The sequence below is a fragment of the Psammomys obesus genome, unplaced genomic scaffold (genome assembly GCF_907164565.1).
Source record: "Psammomys obesus unplaced genomic scaffold, mPsaObe1.curated_primary_1811, whole genome shotgun sequence".
In the NCBI taxonomy this organism is placed as follows: Eukaryota; Metazoa; Chordata; class Mammalia; order Rodentia; family Muridae; genus Psammomys; species Psammomys obesus.
Genome location: NW_026596046.1, coordinates 36,802,457 through 36,822,237, shown reverse-complemented (window position 1 = coordinate 36,822,237; position 19,781 = coordinate 36,802,457). Strand labels below are relative to the sequence as shown.

The 19,781-nt window shown below is 44.2% G+C and overlaps 1 protein-coding gene across 5 annotated transcripts in view; it reads right to left on the bottom strand.

The window, feature by feature from the left end:
• Positions 1-19,781, bottom strand: part of Stim1 (stromal interaction molecule 1) — a 178,008-nt gene continuing 158,227 nt past the window's right edge. For 2 of the 5 annotated variants that reach the window (XM_055623152.1, XM_055623150.1), the window contains exons 7-13: positions 17,361-17,538; positions 11,516-11,683; positions 10,661-10,761; positions 10,154-10,389; positions 8,602-8,694; positions 6,453-6,519; positions 1-1,936 (exon numbers count right to left, since the gene is read on the bottom strand). In XM_055623152.1, coding sequence (XP_055479127.1) covers positions 1,420-1,936; positions 6,453-6,519; positions 8,602-8,694; positions 10,154-10,389; positions 10,661-10,761; positions 11,516-11,683; positions 17,361-17,538 — 1,360 coding nt within the window. In that variant the 3' untranslated portion in view covers positions 1-1,419. Of the gene's footprint in view, positions 1,937-4,164; positions 4,202-6,452; positions 6,520-8,601; positions 8,695-10,153; positions 10,390-10,660; positions 10,762-11,515; positions 11,684-17,360; positions 17,539-19,781 lie in introns of all 5 variants that reach the window. The other 3 variants (XM_055623153.1, XM_055623154.1, XM_055623151.1) reach the window with 3 other exon arrangements.

The following is a 19,781-nucleotide window of genomic DNA, read 5'->3' as shown; positions in this document are numbered from 1 at the left end:
TTAAAATCTCCTACATGCTTTATTGGACTTCAAAGAATCTTATGAAACAACACAGAAAAACCCATGTGAGGGTGTCCAGGGGGCTACAAGGCAGTCTACAGCCTAGCACCCACCAAAGACCAGCCCCAGCTGCACCCAACCCAGGCCCAAATTAGGAACTCAGGGTAAAGGCATGACAGGACAGGGCAGAGGGAAAAATAACTTTGTAGCCATAGCAAAAATAGGTAAAGGAGAGAGCTGTCTGGAAGATGGGAGGTGTGGGGGGAGAAGCGGTCACACAGCAGCCTTCACTTACATACACTATCTTCCTTCACCACCCCTTCCCCAACCAGTTGTGTCTGTTTTGAGCCTCTGGCCAGGCTATGCAGTAACATGAAAATGGAGTCTGACAAAGGGAGGATGCTGTGAGGCACTTGGGAAATTCAGGAGATTTATGCATTTTATTTTTATTTTTTATTTTGTTTTTTTTTTTACTTTAAAACTGTTTGTCTTTTGGTTCAAATACAACATCCTTGCCCAGGGCTCCATAAGAGCCCTGTGTCGTGACTATGGCTCCCATAGCCAGGGGAGCCAGTTGTCCTGAGCCCCAGTAGTACTGATGCTTGAGGAGCTTCAGGGCAGCACCTCTTAAAAGATACACTCCTGCAACATATGGGAGCAGAGGTAAGAGGAAGGCAGATGTGGGCAGGGCAAGAGAGAAATGGCAACTGCCTTGTAGCCCACAGCTTTGGCATCTACTCATCCTCCAACTACGGAAGTCTCTCCCGTGAATCACCAATCTGGTCTCTCTTCAAAACTCTGGTGACTTGTTCCCTGGGAGTTGGTTCCATTCCCTGAATGGAGCCCTAGAGATCCAAACGAGCTCCAGGGTAAGGTTCCCTCCAGCCCACCACACTTCCATAGAACAAACCCCAGAGGTTAGGACCTTGGCCCAGTCCAGGGTAGGCAGAACAATTGTGAGTAGGATGAATAGATCTGAGGTACAGGTGTCAGAAATTACTCCTCCTATCTTCCCCACAACTGCTAGGGAAGTTGGGGAGTAATGGGCGAGAGGAGCCTGAAAGCAGGAGATAGAAACAAAAACCAAACCTCAAAACTGGGACAGCAGGGACAGAAGCTGGACCCCAAAAGTGGAGTGGGGACTGAGGGAAAGCAACTAAGACATGCACTGAAGTGGAGAGGGTGTGGCAGCAGCAGCCCACGGTTGGAAGGGTTTAGGGCAGGCGGGCCATGGCGGTCAGGTAATAAATAATAAAGAAGGGCCAAGGATGAGTGGGGCAGCCATGTACAGTGGCCAAGCCCTTGGGCCAGCCCTCCATGCCCCACTCTAGGGGCCAGATATCTCAAAGAAAGGAAGGGAGGTGACGAGAGAAGACCCAGGGAAGGACAGGCTGTCTCAACACTGCCACCTTATCCTGCCTATTTCTTAAGAGGCTTCTTAAAAATTTTGAGGGGAAACTTCTTCCTGCCTGGACTAGAGTCTGTCTCCTCACCAATAGATCCATTATCCTCCTCAGCCACAGCCTTCTTGCCAGCCAAGTGGGGAATTCGTGTGTTTCGGCTACCCTGCAGGGCTCGGTTGTCCCCAGCTGGAGATGGTGTGTCTGGGTCTGGGGAACTGGGGCTATGAGAATGAGAAGAATCCAAAAGTGGGGAGCCACAAGGAGGGACTGAGGGGTTGAGCTCCATCAGGCTATGGGCCTTGTCTAGGCCATGGTTCAGCGCCAGCAATGCCTTCTTGGCCAGAGCAGGGCTGTCAGGCAGTTTCTCCACCAGGGCTCCTGGGTGGACCCCCTCGATCAGCCGGTGGCTGCCATTGGAAGGCATGGCACTGAGAGCCTCATCTCCAGCACGGCCTGTCTGAGGAGGCTTGGGGGTCACACGCTGGCGGTCACTCATGTGGAGGGAGGACTCCGAATCGGAATGGGTCAAATCCCTGCAAGATATAGGACAAAGAAGAAAAAGGAACATAGAATACAGAGAAAGAGGAACAGAAAAAGGAAGGTGTGAGAAGGTAAAGAGAGGCAGAAAAATGAAGAAAAAGAAACAGGTAACAGAAAAAAATGGATGAAAAGGAATGAGTAATGAAAGTTGAGTAAATCATTAGGATAGGGTAAAAAAGGGGGCAGAATTAGGAAACAGGGACAGATTGGAGAAGAAAAAGAGGAAAGTAGGATTACAGAGGAAGAAAAGTAGGTAGATAGAGGAGAAAGGGAACAATGATGAGAAGAGACAAAAAACAAAAGCAAATGTCATTATATAGCATCCTCATCAGGCAAAGAGCTTTGTAATGGCTGGCCCTCCCTGCTGAATACCAAGGCGCCACATTGATATAAACCATAGGCTCAAATCCCATAGGCACCCTCTTCAATAATCTGCCTTCCCATGACTGGCAACGTTTCTTAGCACTCAACCCTAAGCTACCATAGGAGCTGCAGGTTGCTCCTAATCACCATTTCCCATGCCTTCCTCCCACCGCTTACTCCATCACACCTGGGATACATGCAGTCTGGGCCACGCTCCAAAGAACAGGACACATGCAGTCAACGGGCCTGACCAAGGCTGGGGAGGGAAGTTAGAACAGCCTTGCAAACAATCCCTCATTCATCCCAAAGGCCAAGATGTTGCCTCTTCCTACCCTCTCATAGAATTTATACCGGGACATGGAGAAGTTCTGCAGAGTCAAAGTCAAAGCAAGCAGTGTGCGGTTTGTTTCAGAACTCTGCTGACAGGGAGAATGTAGAGAGGCATAGGAAGACAGAACATTGGCTTTTAAGGTTCAGGGGTTGAAAAGAGCTCTGAACCCTTCTGTGTGATCTTAGATAAGTCATCTAACTTTTCTGAGCCTCATTTTTGCCCTGTGAGGATGGTATCAAACTAGTTCTTTACAAGACTGTTTGGAGGAACAAAAATCTTAACAAAGCACTTGGGAAACTGCAAAGTATTGTAGAAGTAAAGGCCAGGAAGCCAGCCAACCTGGAAGGCCAACCTATAGAGCAGTCACAAGAGGCTTTCTTTGCAGGTCTGAATTATGGGATCATGCCATTACACACTAAAGACACAGAGAGAGTCTAGTTCAGGAACTAGAAAGCTTTTAAGGGCTTGGCTGAGGCTGAAGGCCATGAGCCAATCCCAGATGCCTCTGTTTCTGCCTCTACAATAAAGAGGTGACTATTGGGGTCAATGGTTAGGAAAGGCACCAGCCTACAGAAACAGACAAAGTAAGGGTTTGGCTCATAGCTATGGTAGGTTTTTCTCAGGGAACAACTAACTGAGCAGCAACTCCATGGGCCAAATGACCTTTAGGATTTTGGGGATGGAAGGGAGACAATGTTAGCTTCAATTCCACTACTACAAATACTGTGTCAGCCACATAATCTAATGTTTATAAACATTCAGGTTCCTATTTAGCTTAATGTATCTGACAATAGTCCTTGCTTCTATCTAAATGTGTCTTCATTAAGTGCACATCTGTATTCCCTGTACTTGGGAGGCTAAACCCCAAACCCAAGGCCAGCCTGTGTACATACATAGTGAATTCCAGGATAAACAGCCAGGGATGTATAGGATAACCATGCTTCAAAAACAAAATAAACTAAACAAAAACCCAGGTGTGGTACCACATACCTATACTCCCAGCAATTAAGAAGTAAAAACAGGAGAATCATAGAGTCAAGATCGCCCTTAGCTACACAGCAAGTTTGAGGCTGGCTAGGCCTGCACCTTAAACAATAAAACATGTCCTTGTTTCTCTACCCACATAACAATCCTTCTCATAAACATATACTACAAAGAAAGTGCCGAGACAGTCACACTAAAAATGGCAGCTTTTTAAAACTGAGGAGGTAAGACCTTCTTAACACTAAGTAAACAAGGTTAAAAACAAACAAACAAACAAAAAAGCTTAGACCTCCCAGGCTTACTTCTGACCCACAATCCTGTACTTGTTCTTGATTCTCATCCTTCCGTGCCTCCCTCATCAGTTAATTACTAAAAATCCCATACAAAGATAAGAACCTAGGAGAAAACCTTAGTATATATGAGAGGGAAGAGGCCCATTAAGGCAAGCTCACCTTCCCTCCCTGAACTCCTGAGACCTTTTAGGCCAGAGTTATCCCTCCCCAAAGGCTAGGCTGCCTTGGACTCCCATCCCAAGCTACTAACCTTACTAGAGAGCCTGTTTGCCTTTAGAGATGATCCTCTGATGCATGGTGCAAAAGAAAATTAAGCAGTGAACAGGCCAGGTGAGTGCAGATCCTATCCACCCTTCCTCCCCAGTACCCTCAGCTTAGGCCTTGGAGCATGAAATCACAGCAACCCCTAGTTTCCCCAACCCATTCCAGTCTTCTTCATAAATACTGGGAGGAGCAGTCTCTCTTCACACACTTCTAGATGAAAATGAGGATGAGAGTGAAAATGGGCAGTTCTGCTGAATAAATAATCCTAGTAAGGGAGTCCCTTTATGGAAGCAAAAGGAACAGCCCTCAAGGATAACTATCCAAACATTTATGAAGCAGCGGTAGAGAGACGAGGCTAGGCCAAAAGAAATCAACAGAGTAAGCAGGCTGCAACTTAGCAACCAGGGCTGAGCCATAGTCACAATTTCAGGGATGAGGTACTTCCAAAGGTGAGTCCTTTCTTAGGGTCCCCTAAGCTTGTCCCAAACAAGATCAAAGCTACTACCTCTGATCTTAGCCTAACGTCTTGACATATTAGCAAGGAAAGTCAATGAGATGTCAGGCCAGGCTGAGGAGAAACTTTTAGTTCTTTTCTAGGTCACTTACTGAGGCATTGCAGAAGAACAAGTATCTTGAATGAAAAGTCAAGTTTGAGTCTGTGCTCTGTTCTAATTATCTCTGTGACCTGGGGAAAAATTACCCTTTCAGAGCCTTAACTGCCTAAGAAGTATTTTACTTCCTGCTTAATTTTTCTTGTCCCAAATGTCCAAGTCAATATTCCTTCTCCTGTACTATTAATACTATTAATTAACTCATTTACTCAGTGAAGCTAGCCACCTGGGGGTCAAACTAGATTCCCCTTTCTGTACCTTGTGGCCAGTTATAGTGAATCATCTTCCCAAGCCAAGACCTCAGTACCTCCCCAAGAGGTATGCTGTAATGCCCCCAAAGTCCTTAGTCTTCCTTCGTGCACACAGGCCACTAAACTGTGATTCCTAAAATGGAAAGACTTTGATTTTTATTTTATTACTCAGATCTATTTTGTATGTTTGCACACGCATATTCACATGGCACATATGTGGAAGTCAGAGGGCAAGTTCCAGGAGTAGGTTCTTTCCTTCCACATGTAGACTCGTGGGTTCAAACTCAGGTCATCAAGCCTACCAGCAAGCACTTGTAACTAACCCAAGTCCTCTAAAATGGAAGTATAGCCAATTCACTTTTATGGTGCTTCTGTTCTAAAAAGATGAAGGCCAAATTCTTAGCCTTTCTGAACTTTTCTTCCTTCTGACCTCCTACTGTACCACTCCGTCTCTCCAACACATATGCAGTATTTTCATTGCAGCTATATATATGTCTAACCCTCATTCCTCTACACGTAGCCTTTCCTCAGGCTAGACCCCTTTCCCTTTCTCTGTGTGCAGGGCCTCACCACAACTGTCATCTCTTTTGTAAAGCATTCCACCTAGATACACAGTGTTAGTTATTCCTCCTTCCTCAGTACCCCAGAGCACTTATGGAATTGTTCCATAATTTATTTGTATGCCTTTCCCAGACAAGACTATCTGTCATGATGACTGGGATTGCATCTTATCATCTGTGACTCCCATGTTCAGAAGTACATGACACAGGATACATTTATTTAAAGAGTATAAAGAAAGTGAAAGCTGATCTAAAAGTACATAACTTAAATAAAAGTGTTATAGGATCATGAGGGAAGAGGACTGTTACTCATTTTTAGAGTCAGAAAACTCCAAACAGCAGAGGGAAGACAGGTGTAGGAAATTAAGCTGAACTTAATAAGGAGTCCCAGAACTGAGAAGGGAAAGGACAAGGAGGAAGATTCTCCACCACCCAGAGTTTAACAAGCAGCAGGCAGCAGGCAGAGGCCAAGGTGAAAGCAGCAGGAAGGGAAGGAAGAAAGAGAAGAGAGACAGCTGATACCCTAAGCTCTCTGAATGCCCAGACATCACAGCGGTGTTGTCAGAAGGGATTGTGTCAGGGTAGGGATCCATCTGGAGGAAATAGGAAGTGCTGTGGGGATAATAAACAGGGTGAACATGGACGGTGTTGATGGTGGTGGTGGTGGTAGTGGAGGTGGTGGTGGTGGCGGCGATGGTAGTTGTGGAAGAAGAGCAGGAAGAAGAAGCAGAGGCAGATGGAAGGCTGGTCCCGTGGCCTTCAGAACTGAAAGACTGTCCAGATGAAAGGCTACGCATTCGCCGCAGAGATACCCGGCTTGTCAAGAAGTGGCCAGCCTCGCCCTCTACCAACCTCTGAGATCCCAGGCCATGCTGTGGCTCTGTCAAGCGTTGTCGAACACTGCTCTGCAGGCTGGGGGCTGCAAGGAGAGTAAAGAGAGTATAAGGATTGGCAAACCCAGGCTGGGTGCAGGCACCAGGTACCCATAAAGATATGCCTGCTAGAAACCTCTCTGGACCTTTGACACCCAATCCAAAGAAAAGGACACCACCTCCCAGAAACCTCCCACTATGGGACCTGAAAGGATGGGAAATTGTAGATAAGGTGCCCGGGTCAGTTTTAATGACAACTTGAGTGGAAGGAAACCTAAGGCTAATGTCACTCTAAAGGGAAGTAGCAAGGCAGTTAGTGGGAGGACACAGGCACGGCAGCATAGGATAGGGACTTGGAGCAAGGTCCGGGAGAGCACCAAGAACCAGCCTTTTCCTTTTAGCTAACCTCACAAAATAATTCACAACACAGACAAGGACTTGTACACAAACATGTTCATTGGGTCATTATTAATAGTTGTATGAAAGTGTACATAAAGATGGGACAAAGAAAAAAATGAGAACACAACTATTTGTTGGCAGATGAGAGAGATATTAAAAGTGATGCTTATAAAAAGATTTTAATAACATGGCAGCTGCTTATTAGAATGTTCTGGAGCTGGGTGTGGTTGGACATAATTGTAATCTCAGCACTTGATAGGCTGAGGCAGGAGGATTATAAGTTAGAAGCCAGCAGACTATAGAGTGAGCTATGGGCAAGGCTAAGCTGTATAGTGAGACCCTGTTTTAGAAAAATAAAAACTTTCTATGGATGAAGAAGGATGAAAATTTTTATGAAACAGCCTTGAGCTTTGAAACACAAAACACTAGATTTTGAAACCAAGCATTTCAATTTCTAGCTGTGACCCTAAGCCACTTACATTTTCATTTTAATCCACATTTATAAAATCCTGTGGGATTGTTCTGAGACTTCTAAGTAGCAACTCCAAAACACCTACGCAGGTCACTGTACTTAATAAATATTTTAACCACAGTTCCCAGCACCTACTTTGAACAACTCACAACTGCCAGTAACTCCAGCTCCAGGGACCCAATGTTCTCTTCTGGCCCCTGTGTATCCTGCACTCATGTGCACAAACCCAAACTCAATACATACATATACATATAGATATTTAATTTCAAATAAAAATAAAATCTTTTTAAGTAGACAAAAATGCTACTATTCATGCATTTTGTCTTTTACTTTCCAATCCTCTAATATGTACATAAACAAAAATGATCTAGCTTCTGGATCAAAGCTGCAAACTAGGCTCTTGCACGGTAGTTATCACCCCAACCTGGGCACAGGGTACCTAGGGATGTGCCAGAGCACGTCCTTAGGCTCAATACCAGCTCCAACTTAAAAAAAAAATGTGTATATGTGTGTGTGTGTGTGTGTACACACACATGTTCCTTAAAAGTTGGAGAAAGGCAGAGGTTACAGGGGTGGCAGAGCTTTACAAGGCCAAGCCATGGAGAAAGCACAATCCCACAGTGATGGAGAGTTAGGCAGCAAGGCTTCTACAGATGGTAGCTTTGAAAGCATGAAATGCTTAAAGATAAAGAAGCCTATAATAAGAAAGTAAGGAGGTTAAAAAAGAATAAAGTGGGGGCTGGAGAGATGGCTCAGAGGTTAAGAGCACTGTCTGCTCTTCCAGATGTCATGAGTTCAATTCCCAGCAAACACATGGTGGCTCACAACCATCTACACCCTCCACTGCCCTCTTAGAGCACTAATATGCATAAAATAAATAAATAAATAAAATCTTTAAAAAAAAAAAAGTGGACAGTGGGAGAAAGGGGGAAACACGGAAAAGAAAAACAGAGGACTGTCCTTTGCCTTCGTTTCTCTCCCAGCTCAGCTGTAAGCAGGTCCACTAGGACGTTCATGTGGCTGGGCCGAAGAGAAAGGGAAAATTCCATCACCAAGGATGTTTCCTCTCCAGTCCTCAGCTAAGCAGGCTGATTCTTCTCGCCCCCGAACCTCTCCCTTCAGTTAGTAGGGACCGTGCTAGGGAACAGAGGGAACAGGCAGGGGTGTGAGGCAGGCAAGAAAAGGGGCCCATTGGATAGGAGTGCTGGTTTAGTTCCAAAAGCTGGAAAAACAAAAGCCCCAAAGGGGCTCCTCAAACCCGGGTATTTCCAGAGGGACTGATCATCCGAGCCGGCGGATGTAGAGCAGAGAGAACGGTCACTGAACCTACGCCCCATCAGCCAGGCAGCATCTAGGGTCAACAGCCAGGCCAAAAGGAGAAGAGAATCTGATTTATCAACGGTTTTGGCCTGTCTCTCAATGGGATACTGGAAGGGCTGGGGTCAGGGAGTGAGTAGCTCAGAGATAATGAAGGTTCTTCCTAACATGGAGAGCACAGGGACCTTTAGATCAGTGAGTTAGGATCCAGATTGGCCTGATTAACCAAAACCTTGTTAGGCCTAAAGACCTAACAAGATATCAGATCAAGCCAGGAGTCCTGACACACACCTTTAATTCCAGGACTTGGGAGACTGGGGCACATAGATCTCTATGAGTTTGAGGCTAGCATGGTTACCTAGAATTCAGGGCTATAGAGAGAATTAGGCCAGCCAGAGATATATAGTATGATCCTGTCTCAAAAAACCAAAACCAAAACCAAAAGGATACCAGATCAAGGACTGGCCAGGGACAAAGTACTACGGAAAAAATGTACATGGCTCTACATGTTTATAATAGTAACACTCGGTAGGGTGGAAAGCAGGATTGTCATAAGTTCAAGGTTAGCCTGAACTATACAGCAGCTTCCAGGCTCAACCCATTAAAAAGGATATTTACAAATAAATTTTGTCTGAAATATGAATTCAGCCTGATTAAAGAATCTGGCCTTCAGGGGAAGCAGGAGAATGTATTACATATGGCCTCTGAAATTGAGACCCTAAACCAGCCCTACAATCCCCTCTATGCTGGTAAGGTATGGGCCCAAGATAAGACCATTACTACAAATATGCTTAATTTATTTAGCTAAAATAATCTCCCATCCAAATAAAAATTCAGCTGTGTACCAGAAGGGAGTCACCAAAGCATTCCCCAGAATACTCTCCCTTTGGCTCTGCTCTACTAAGCTCCCATCACCTTTGGGGGAAAGAAGAAAGAACCAGGACAGTGAAGGAGTGTAGAGAGTCCAAGTTTGGAGGATAGTCAGGCATGCTTGTACAGGAGTTCCCTCCTGGGCAAGAATGTCTCCTAACCTGGAGTTAGGGATAGAGCACATTAAAGTACTGCTACCATACCGGGGTCTCACACAAAAAAGGCAAGGAAAAAAGATCATTCTATCCACCTGCTTTAGTAACTAAGAATAAGAAATAAACAAACACAGTTAAAATGAATATTATTTTATACTATAAATAAAAAGTCTCTAAAGAAGATTTTTTAAAATAAAGGTAGACATTAGGGGAAGAAAAGGAACTAAATAGGAAAACAGAGTAAATAAAGAGACACACAGACACAGGACAGAGAAGGCATATAGCAAGGAGAAACCACCAAAAGGACAGCTATAAGAAATATCTTAATGTGAATTATTTTATTAGCCATTGCAGGGGCTGACACCTTTCCTAGTTATCTTCCCCGACTGCTGTGTGAGCAGAGGCAACAGACGTCTCATCTTACGCACCAAAGGCTACTTCTCTCACCCCTGCAAAGAGGTCACCTACACTGCATGGACAAGGGCGACACAATCTCCTCATCCATGTCGTCCACGTCGTCGGTCATGATGAAGTGGGCAGGGTTAGGGCGGGTGCTGCCCATCCAGCTGGGGTCAATGTTGAGGGCAGCCACCAAGGAGTGGATGCCGGGGTTATTGACAATCTGGAAGCCACAGAGGATCTCAATCTGTTGCCACCGGTGCAGGCGCTCCCTCAGCGCTGCTGTCACTTCACTCAGTGCTTGCCTAAAGACAGATTTAAGAAAAGCTACAGGAGTGAACTGTGTGGAAGCCCCAGTAACAAGGTCGCTTTTCAGAGGAACACACAGGGACATGTATGAATGAAAACCACAGTAGATTCATAAACTTAAGAGCAAAGTGGGAGCTGGATGAGGGCTTGGGCAGACCAGAGCTGTCACCATGGTGAGGAGATGGGACTGAGGTTAGAGGCCTCACATAACCTCAGTCTCTAAGGATGGTGTTAACATTGCTGGAGCTGAGACCTGGTGCTACTTACTTAGCAGTTAAGATTTTATGATCCACATCATCCAGGGAAGAGCTGTGGGCCACATGGAAGGTGCCAAAAAGCGTATTTCTCTTCTTTTTTATTTTCTCAGCCTGCAAAGATGAAGCCCCCAGTATAAAGAGAGTAGAGGTTCATGGTTGGAAAAAATAAGTTCTTCTCATGGCTGGGTCCCCATCCTCCTAATACAACTTAAGTGTCACAAGGAGAAGGAAAAGAAAAGGGGAAAGAGAAAAGTGAAAAATAAGGTAAGGAGAAGAAGTGGGTGGACTACAGGAAACTGGCTAAGAAGTAAATGGTTCCAGTATTCGTACCCCAAGCCTTAGAAGGACTTCTGTCCCAGGCAGTAGTGGCAAATGCTTTAACTCCAGCATTCAGGAGGCAGAGGCAGGCAGATGTCTGTGAGTTCCAGGCCATCTTTATCTACAAAGCCAGGGTTCTGCTACACAGAGAAACACTGTCTCGAAAAACCAAAAAGGACTTCTGTTCTGAAGAAGCTTTCCCTTTACCCACTCCTACTTGCTCAGAAGTCAGGATGAGTATCCCTATAGCTCAGTCCATCCTCCAAACATTTTAGGACATTAGAGATCTCACATGCCTCTTCTGGCTTCCCTGGGTGCCAGACACACACATGCAGGCAAAAGACCCAGAAACATAAAATAAAAATAATTAAATCTTAAAAAAAAAAAGTATACATTAGAAAGAGAAACAGAAGCCATTGTCAATATATCTCTCACTCAAAGGGAGGGACAGGGTAAGGCAGAGAAGAACGGGGATGGCAGAGCTTAAGGAGAGGAGGACAGGGCGGAGGGAAGAGGGCAAAGGAGACCCACAGGAAAGCAGCCTCACCCCCTCCTTGGCCACCAGCAGCTGCTTCTCCGCATTCTGCTTCTTGACGTTGTAGTACTGCACCTCCACCTCGTGCGTCAACTGCAGCCACTTCTGAAGGGCCTCGGGCGCATACCAGGAGCTGTGCGATTCCAGCTCCTTCTCTGCTTTCCTCAAGGCTTCCCGAACCTAGGAGGACAGAAGAGTGTGGGTGCACTTGCTGACATCAAGACTCTCTCCATCACCTCTGTACAGTGTTTCACAGCTCAGAGTCCACACCATAAGATCACATTCTGCCAAGCAGAATGCAAATGAATTTTTTTCCTCCAGAACACTCTGCTATCACATCAGCTTATTCTCCTGGTCACATAGCCAGTCTCAGCCAGCATTCCTGGTCTCTTCAGGAATACGCCTGCTACTGAATCATCTTACTGTGAGCTGGGGTCTGTGTGTGGAGAGAGGCTCAGTTAGGCGCACTGGCTGCTTTTCTGGAGAATCTAAGTTCAGTTCCCAGCATCCACATGGCAGCTCACAACCATCTGTGACTCCAATTCCAGCGAATCTAAGACCCTCTTCTGGCCTTCTTGAACACCAGGCACACACATGGTACACAGAGGTAGATGCAGGCAAAATACTCATACACACTTAAAAATAATACTAAATTTAAAAAAAAATCACAATGTGGCAGACAAAGCAGGTAGATGGATCAACAGTTAAGGGTGCTCAGTGCTCTTGCAGAGGACCCATGTTTAATTCTTCGCACCGCATGAAGGAGCTCACAACTGTCTGTAACTCCACATCCACAGGGAGCTGAGGCCCCTGGCCCCACAGGCACCTGCACACAGGTGCACATAGTCCAGCATGAAGGAGTTCAAAGCTTCCTGGAACTCCAGCTCCAAAGGGAGCCAGTGCTTCTGGTTCTCCAGGCACCTGTGCAGATACACATACCCCGTCTTCTGGAAGAGGAGCTGTGCTCTTAACGACTAACCCAGCTCTACAGTCCTACTTTTGATTTTTAAGGAAAGTTCTCATGCAGCAGAGGGTGGCCTTGAATTTACTACATCATAGAAGCTGCTCTTGAACTTCTGATACTCTTGCCTCCACGTCCTGAGTTATTAGATGTCAGGCATAAGTCACTATGCCTGGCATTAATTGACTTGTTACCCTCTTTCTTTACAACACACTGAATAGACACTGATAATGGAATCCAGGATTCCTGATAATGGACACTGATAATGGATCCAGGTGGTGCTATCTTCAGGAGACAAAGGCAGAAAGAGCCTAACAGTTCGAGGCCAGCCTCGTCTATAGAGGAAAAAAACTTATATCAGAAACAACAAAAAAGTAAGCCAGACAATAAAAAGATATGTACATTTTCATATGCAAATTATTAAATTGGTTTTAGTTGCCAGGCAGTGGTGGCACACGCCTTTAATCCCAGCTCTCAGGAGGCAGAGGCAGGTGGATCTCTGAGTTTGAGACCAGCCTGGTCTACAAAGCAAGTTCCAGGACAGCCAGGGCCAAACAGAGAAACCCTGACTTGACAAAAGAAAAAGAAGAAAGAAAAAAAAAATATTGGTTTTAGTTTGGAAATTTTAGTTGTTTTCATAAAATTTTCTATCTTGGTTGGTAAGAGATTTAATATAGTTCTTTTAATAAATATTTGAATGTTTTTCTTTTGGGCCTATTATATATTCTTATTAGCTTGACATTAACATTGTCAGTCAGTTGAGTAACAAGCTGTCATTTGTTATTAGGCCACGCCTTGTTGAACATAAATAGTCATATATTTTGTTCTGTTTTTAGAGGAAGCGTCTTGCTATATGCAGTCCTGGCTTACCTGGAGCCGTGTCAGTTCTCCTCCCTCACCTTCCTGAGTGCTGAGATTACAGGAATGAGCTTTCATATGTTTTATATATAGACCCATTTTAATTTCTATCAGGATAGATAGTAACAGTATCACTCCCACAGAAGACCCTAACTTTTGAAGACCCTAACTTTTGAAGGCTTTATGATTTGTTTTACTTTTATGCACAAAGAGCCAGAATGCCCTCTTTATTGAACGATCCACTCTGTAAGGCCATTGTGTAACCTAAAGAAGCCATGTCCTCATGAGCTGACAGCAGTCCTGCCAGTGAGCGTCAGACTGCAGCAGTCTGAGAAGACTGACCCGGCTGTCATGGGGCCCCAGCACAGGGGATGGTATGCACCTAGCTTGGCCCCTGGGATCTAGTCAGAAAAAAGGAGGGAGCTCTTCAAATTTTTCTCCTAAGTAATGTTTAAGACTTAAAAGGGTCCTGAAGTCCGACATGATGCTGCACACATAAAATCTAAGCTACTAGGAGGTTAAGGAAGAAGATCACAAGTTTAATGGCAGTCTGCCAATACAGTAAGACTCTCTCTCAAATAAAAGGCAGGGAGCAGGAGCTAGTGGCAGGCCAAGGCTCTCTGGAAGTTTGGGGGCTAGAAAAAAAATCAAGGCAGTTTGGAGTACAAAGAAAATTCAAGCATAGACTAAATATTTTTCTTTTTCTTTTATTGTGTGTGTGTCTCTCTCTGTGTGTGTATGTGTGTGCGAGAGAGAGAGAAAAAGAGAGGGAGAGAAAGAGAGAGAACTGGGTTGGCCATACAGGTTAGCAGTAGAGTCCTTGCCTAGTATATGCAAGGCCCTGGGTTCAAGTCATTTTCTTCCTGGGTTATATTTGGTGATTCTAGGTGAGGGCTGATTTATATTACTACATAATAATCTAATAAAAAAGTATTTTATAACTGATTTTTTTCATTTTCCTGTTGATAATGACTTGGGTTGTTAGCTTTTTGGCTTTTTTGAGTAGCACCACTATGGATATTCTTGAATATGTACCTCTTAGTAAGTATAACACTCATTTCTGCTGGGTGTATAATAGAGCATTTGTGTATTAGTGTTAGTAGAAACCATCAAACAGGGTTTGGAATGTGACTCGTTAATAAGAGTACTTGCTGGCATACAAAGCCCAGGTTTGGTCCCTGGCGGCAGAGAAGGGAGCAGAAAGATGCTAAGTAGTTCTTCAGAAGGTCCCTATCAAGACCACTATCAGTGAGGTGTGACCTTTAGTTCTTAGGCATTTAAAATTTTAGGCATTGTGGTAAATGTAATGGTATTTCATTGTGATTTTAATTTTTACTTCCTTAATATTGGTTTTTTAATAATTGGTCATTTGAATTGTGACTCTCTTTTCACTTAAAAACTTGGGTTGGGAAGATAAACAGTGGGAGAGCATGAAGGTGGAAAGGTCAGATCAGTGGGTCCAGGGTAGACAGAGATGGATTTAAGCCTGGTTCTTCAGAACAGAATCTCAAATACCTAAATTGAGCTGTAGTCAAAATGAGAGAACCTTGGCACTCCCCCAAACTCCTGGATCCTGAGTTCTCACAAGCAAGAGTACAGCTGGCAGTAGCACTGGGAGCTAGGGAACATTTTAAGATGGAGTTCCCAAAGTCCTGGCTGCCAGACTCAACCAGAAGGAAAACAAGCTAGGACAAGGTTTGTCATGTGGTGCATGCTGGCAGGTGTGACTGCCCACTCGCCCTCCTCCCCTCTCCACCCAGCTCAGCATCATGTTCTATGCTTACCATAGGTCCCACTGCTAGCACAAAGCTGGTGATTCGAGCTCATTCCCACTCACCAGTCAGAGTCTACACCCAGCTGTGGCCACACATGCTGATTCTGCACTGTCCAGCCTGTGGGGCCTGGCCTTCCCTAAGCTGAACCAAACTTCCTGGAACACTGGAGGCCTTCCAGAGACACTTGATCTCTGTTTCCACACCTAAATACAAAGTCACAGATGGCACAGCACAGAGATGGCACGGCAAATAACAAATCAGGCTCTGAGGGTTTCTGAGGGTATTCTGTGAACTGCAAAGCCAAATCCTAAGGGCCCTTGCTCAGTGATTTCTGCCTCTGACTACACTGGCCCCTTAGTCAACAGGAAGTAGAAGTTCTCATTTTATTTTTCCTCAGGTCACTTGTAGACCAGGCCAGCAATCAACTCAGTGCGTAGCAGACAATGAGCTTGAATTCTCTTGACCCTCCAGCCTGTATTTCCTATGGGTTGATTACAGGCATAAATTAGGGCTCTAGGTTTTTTCCTGACTTGCTGTTGTTGTTTCTGATAGAGGTTTCACTGGCAGCATCCCAGGCTGGCCTGGAATTTGGGAGTGCCTTTCTTGTCTCAGCCAGATACTGAGCTCACTGGATCTTCACCACTAATTTTGTGAGTTTTTTTGTTTGTTTGTTTTGTTTTTTTTACCACTCATTTGTGCCTCTAGCTTCGCCTATCTCTGTACACTAGTTATTTGCAAATTGCTTAATAGGAATTCATTTGGTATTTTAGATCTATGTGTGACAGATTGACATTAAAATAAACTTACTGCAAAACACAAAGAATAAATTAAAACTTGATTTGTATTTTCTTGTTTATAAAATGTCTTTATATACCCTGAAGATAAGCATTTTAATGAATGCACACACACACACACACACACACACACACACACACACACACTTTACATACACCACATAATTTCCTCTCTGCTTGTGGCTTGCCTTTTTACTTTCTTTTTCAAAAAATATTTATTTTGTGTGTATGAATGTTTTGCTTGAATGTATGTCTATGCATCATATACGTGTCTGGTGTCCTCAGAGGTCAGGGAAGGGGAATGGACCCCCCCTGGAATTAAAGTTACGGATATGTATATCCATTTGTGTACTGGGAACCAAACCTGGGTCCTCTGCAAGAACATGTGCTCTTAACTACTTAGTCATCTTTCCAGCCCTGTTTGGGGCTTGGGGGTTTGTTTTGTTTTTTGACACAGGATCTCACTACATAGCTCTGGTAGGCCTACAACTTGCTATGTAGACCAAGCTGGCCTTGAACTCACAGTACATGAGTGCTGCCATTAAAGGCATGTATCACCACACCCAGGTGTTTGTTAATTTGTTTGTTTCCAAGACAGGGTTTCTATGTGTAACCTTGGCTTTCCTGTAGACTAGGCTGGCCTGGAACTCTGTTTTTGATTTCTTAAGACTGTTGTGTACTGGAAATCAATCATCAGTCACTACATGTACTTGATTCTCACAATGTTAACTCAAAAAAAAAAAAAAAAAAAGCATGTATGTCTAATGCCATTCTTTTTGTTGTTTTATTTTATTGTCCTAGAGATTGAACCCAGAATCTTGTGAATGCTGGGAAAAGGCTCTACCACAAAGCCACACTCCTGCCAAAGGCCATTTTTATAAAGTTTGGATGGAGGAGCGGGACATACACGGTGCATTACTCATGGAGGCCTGAGAGGGTGTTGGAACCCCTGGAGCTGGGGTTGAGGCCACCTATCATGGGTGCTTGGAGCTGAGATTGGGTCCCCTGTAAGAGCAGAACATTCTCTTAACTGCTAGGCCTCTCTCCAGTCCCACTGCCATTTCTACAAAATTCAAAAATCATGCAAAACTAATCTAGTTTAGAGGTTATGACAATAGCTACTCTTGGAGTAAAATCTGCCAAGAGCAAAAGTGAGCTTTCTGATCGCTGCATACCCAGGCATATCCATGTGTAAAAATTTACCAGCTCCATAATTAGGATTTGTTCACTTGATATAAATACCTCCATGAAAAAGGCGATGGGGAAGAGAATCACTCTTATCTCCTGTTATCTGCCACTCTTTGAAAATCATGGTAACCACTTTTTATAGCTTTTCCACTACTCTTATGATAAGTCTAGAAGAAAGATTTGAACCAGATTTGAAAATGTTCACACATGAAACTTCCTCAGCCGGACCGTGGCCCCCTGCCTTTATGCACCCCTGAAGCATCCAGCACAGATTATCCTACCTGCTCCAGTTCTTCCTCAGCATACTTTTGGCGGCTCCTCTCATTCTCAGTGCCCTCCCTCAGCTCCTTCAGCCGCTGAGCTTCCTGCTTCGCAAGGTTGATCTCATCACGAAGCTTTTTCTCCAGATGGACCTTCTCTACTTCCACTGTTCGGTGTTCCTCCTGGGCCTTGTGCAGCCTGAGTGGGGGGCCGGAGGAGATAGAGAGCTGGAGAAGAGCAGGCAAGGAGGTGCCAGCCAACATGCCATGAGTTATGGCAGTAAGGAACTCTCAGCATATAGCCTTTCTAGACTGCTGACTGCACAGCTCTGAGCTAGCTGGGGCCAACAGAAATCACAGGCATTAGCTTTAATTCTTATGTTGGCCTTTATTCCACTGCTAGTAAACAAGACCATGAAGCCAGGTTCACAAACATCCAAATCCCTCCCCTAAAGTATCTCACACATTGAAATTATAACAACTACCAGTTTACAAGGCAGCTTACATTTTTCCTCCTGGCAGACAATAACATTAGCCTGGGACAGATGTGAATATGAAGAGAGAAAATAAAAGGCTAGAATTCAAATCTCCGTGATTTCAAAGTCCATATGTATTCTTGAATTTTGAGATATATGAAAGGTTCAATATATGTAGAAAGGCCTTTAAAAATAGATAAATGTGAAGCAAAACCTATTGATTCAGATTCAGGTGAGGTGATGGTAGGAGGGAAGCTTATACAAGGTGAAAAAAATTATTAGCTGGACCCCTTAGACTCTCAAATGCCTGTTACAAATGCACACACACACACACACACACACACGCACGCACGCACGCACACACACACACACACACACACACACACACACGCACGCACGCATGTACACACACAGGAATGTAGGTCTAAGGGGCTAGACTGAGCAGATCTTAAAAGATTGCCTGATTGCCTTTGCTCCTATGGATTTTTCATAGTTGTTAAGATTTTAAGGAAATCAATTATAACAAAAGCTTATCCTTGTACTCACTTTCACATTCTTTCTGCTCACTGACAAGCCCTTCTAAGAAGTCTCTTTCCTTTCTCCCTTCTCTCTTTCATATATCTTAATTCATTCATCCATATATTTATCCATTTCATTCATTTATTAAATAAGTTAATCAGGTGTCTACTGAAAATCAAGTCCTATGTTGAGCCCTAAATACAGTAAGTAAGTAAATAAATAGATAAGTTGGCTTTCCACCAGGTGGTGGTAGCACATGCCTTTAATCCTAGTACTCATGAGGCAGAAGCTGGCAGAACTCTTGAGTTCAAGGCCAGTCTGGTCTACAGAGCAAGTTCTAGGACAGCCAGGATTACATAGAAAAACCCTGTCTCTAAAAACAAACAAAACAAAACTGACCTCCCACTAAGAAGCTCATCGCCTCTTCCAAAGTTCACCAACAGTAGTAAACTTTATCTAGTGTGATAAATTCTACAGTAAAGAGATGAATACATGGTGCTGAGTGAGAAAAGAATGAGCAATCAATTGTGCCTGAAAAAAGGTCAGGAAATGAGACGTTTGGATTACACCTGTGCTCGCTCGTCTTAGGCCAACTTGACATTGTCTGGAGAGTGAGCTCAACTTAGAAAATGCCTTCACAAGGACCAGCCATAGGTGTTTTCTTAATTATTGACTGGCGGGAGAGGGCAGCTCACTGTGCATGGCGCCACCCCTGGGCTAGCAGTCCTGGGTTCTATAAGAAAACTGGGGGAACAAGACATGAAGAGCGAGCCAGTAAGCAGAGCTCTTCCCTGGCCTCCACGCCAGCTCCTGCCTCTAGGTTCCTGCCCTACATGAGTTCCTGTCTCACTGCTTTTGATGATGAACAGTGACGTGGAAGTGTAAGCTAAATAAACCCTTTCCTCCCCAAGTTGCTGTTATTCATCACAGTATTTCATCACAGCAATAGTAATGCTAAGACCCAAGGGAAAGAGTTACCAAATGCTGTGAAAATAAAAAGAACTGATCTATTGTCTGGTCTTCTTAAGTTGTAGGAACTATCAAGTTATCGGGGAACCAGAATATGGGAATAATAAATAGGAGGAGAAGAGAGTTAGAGTTCTGGGTTAGCCTGAGTGAGGACCTTGGTTTGGTCCAAAGAAAAAGAGATAAGAAAGGAAAGGTGAGAAAAGAGGATGGAAGGGGAAAGTGATAGGGAAAAGAAAGGAAAAAAGGAAGAAGACAGTGGGGTGGCGCAGGGGGTAAAGATGCTTGCTATGAAGCACAAAAACCGAGTTTGATTCCAAGGAACCACATGGTAATATGAGAGAACAGACTCTGGCGACTTATCCTCTGAACTCCATATGCACACAATTTATTTATTTATTTATTAACACAAATAGATAGATAGATAGATAGATAGATAGATAGATAGATAGATAGATAGATAGATAGATAGATAGATAGA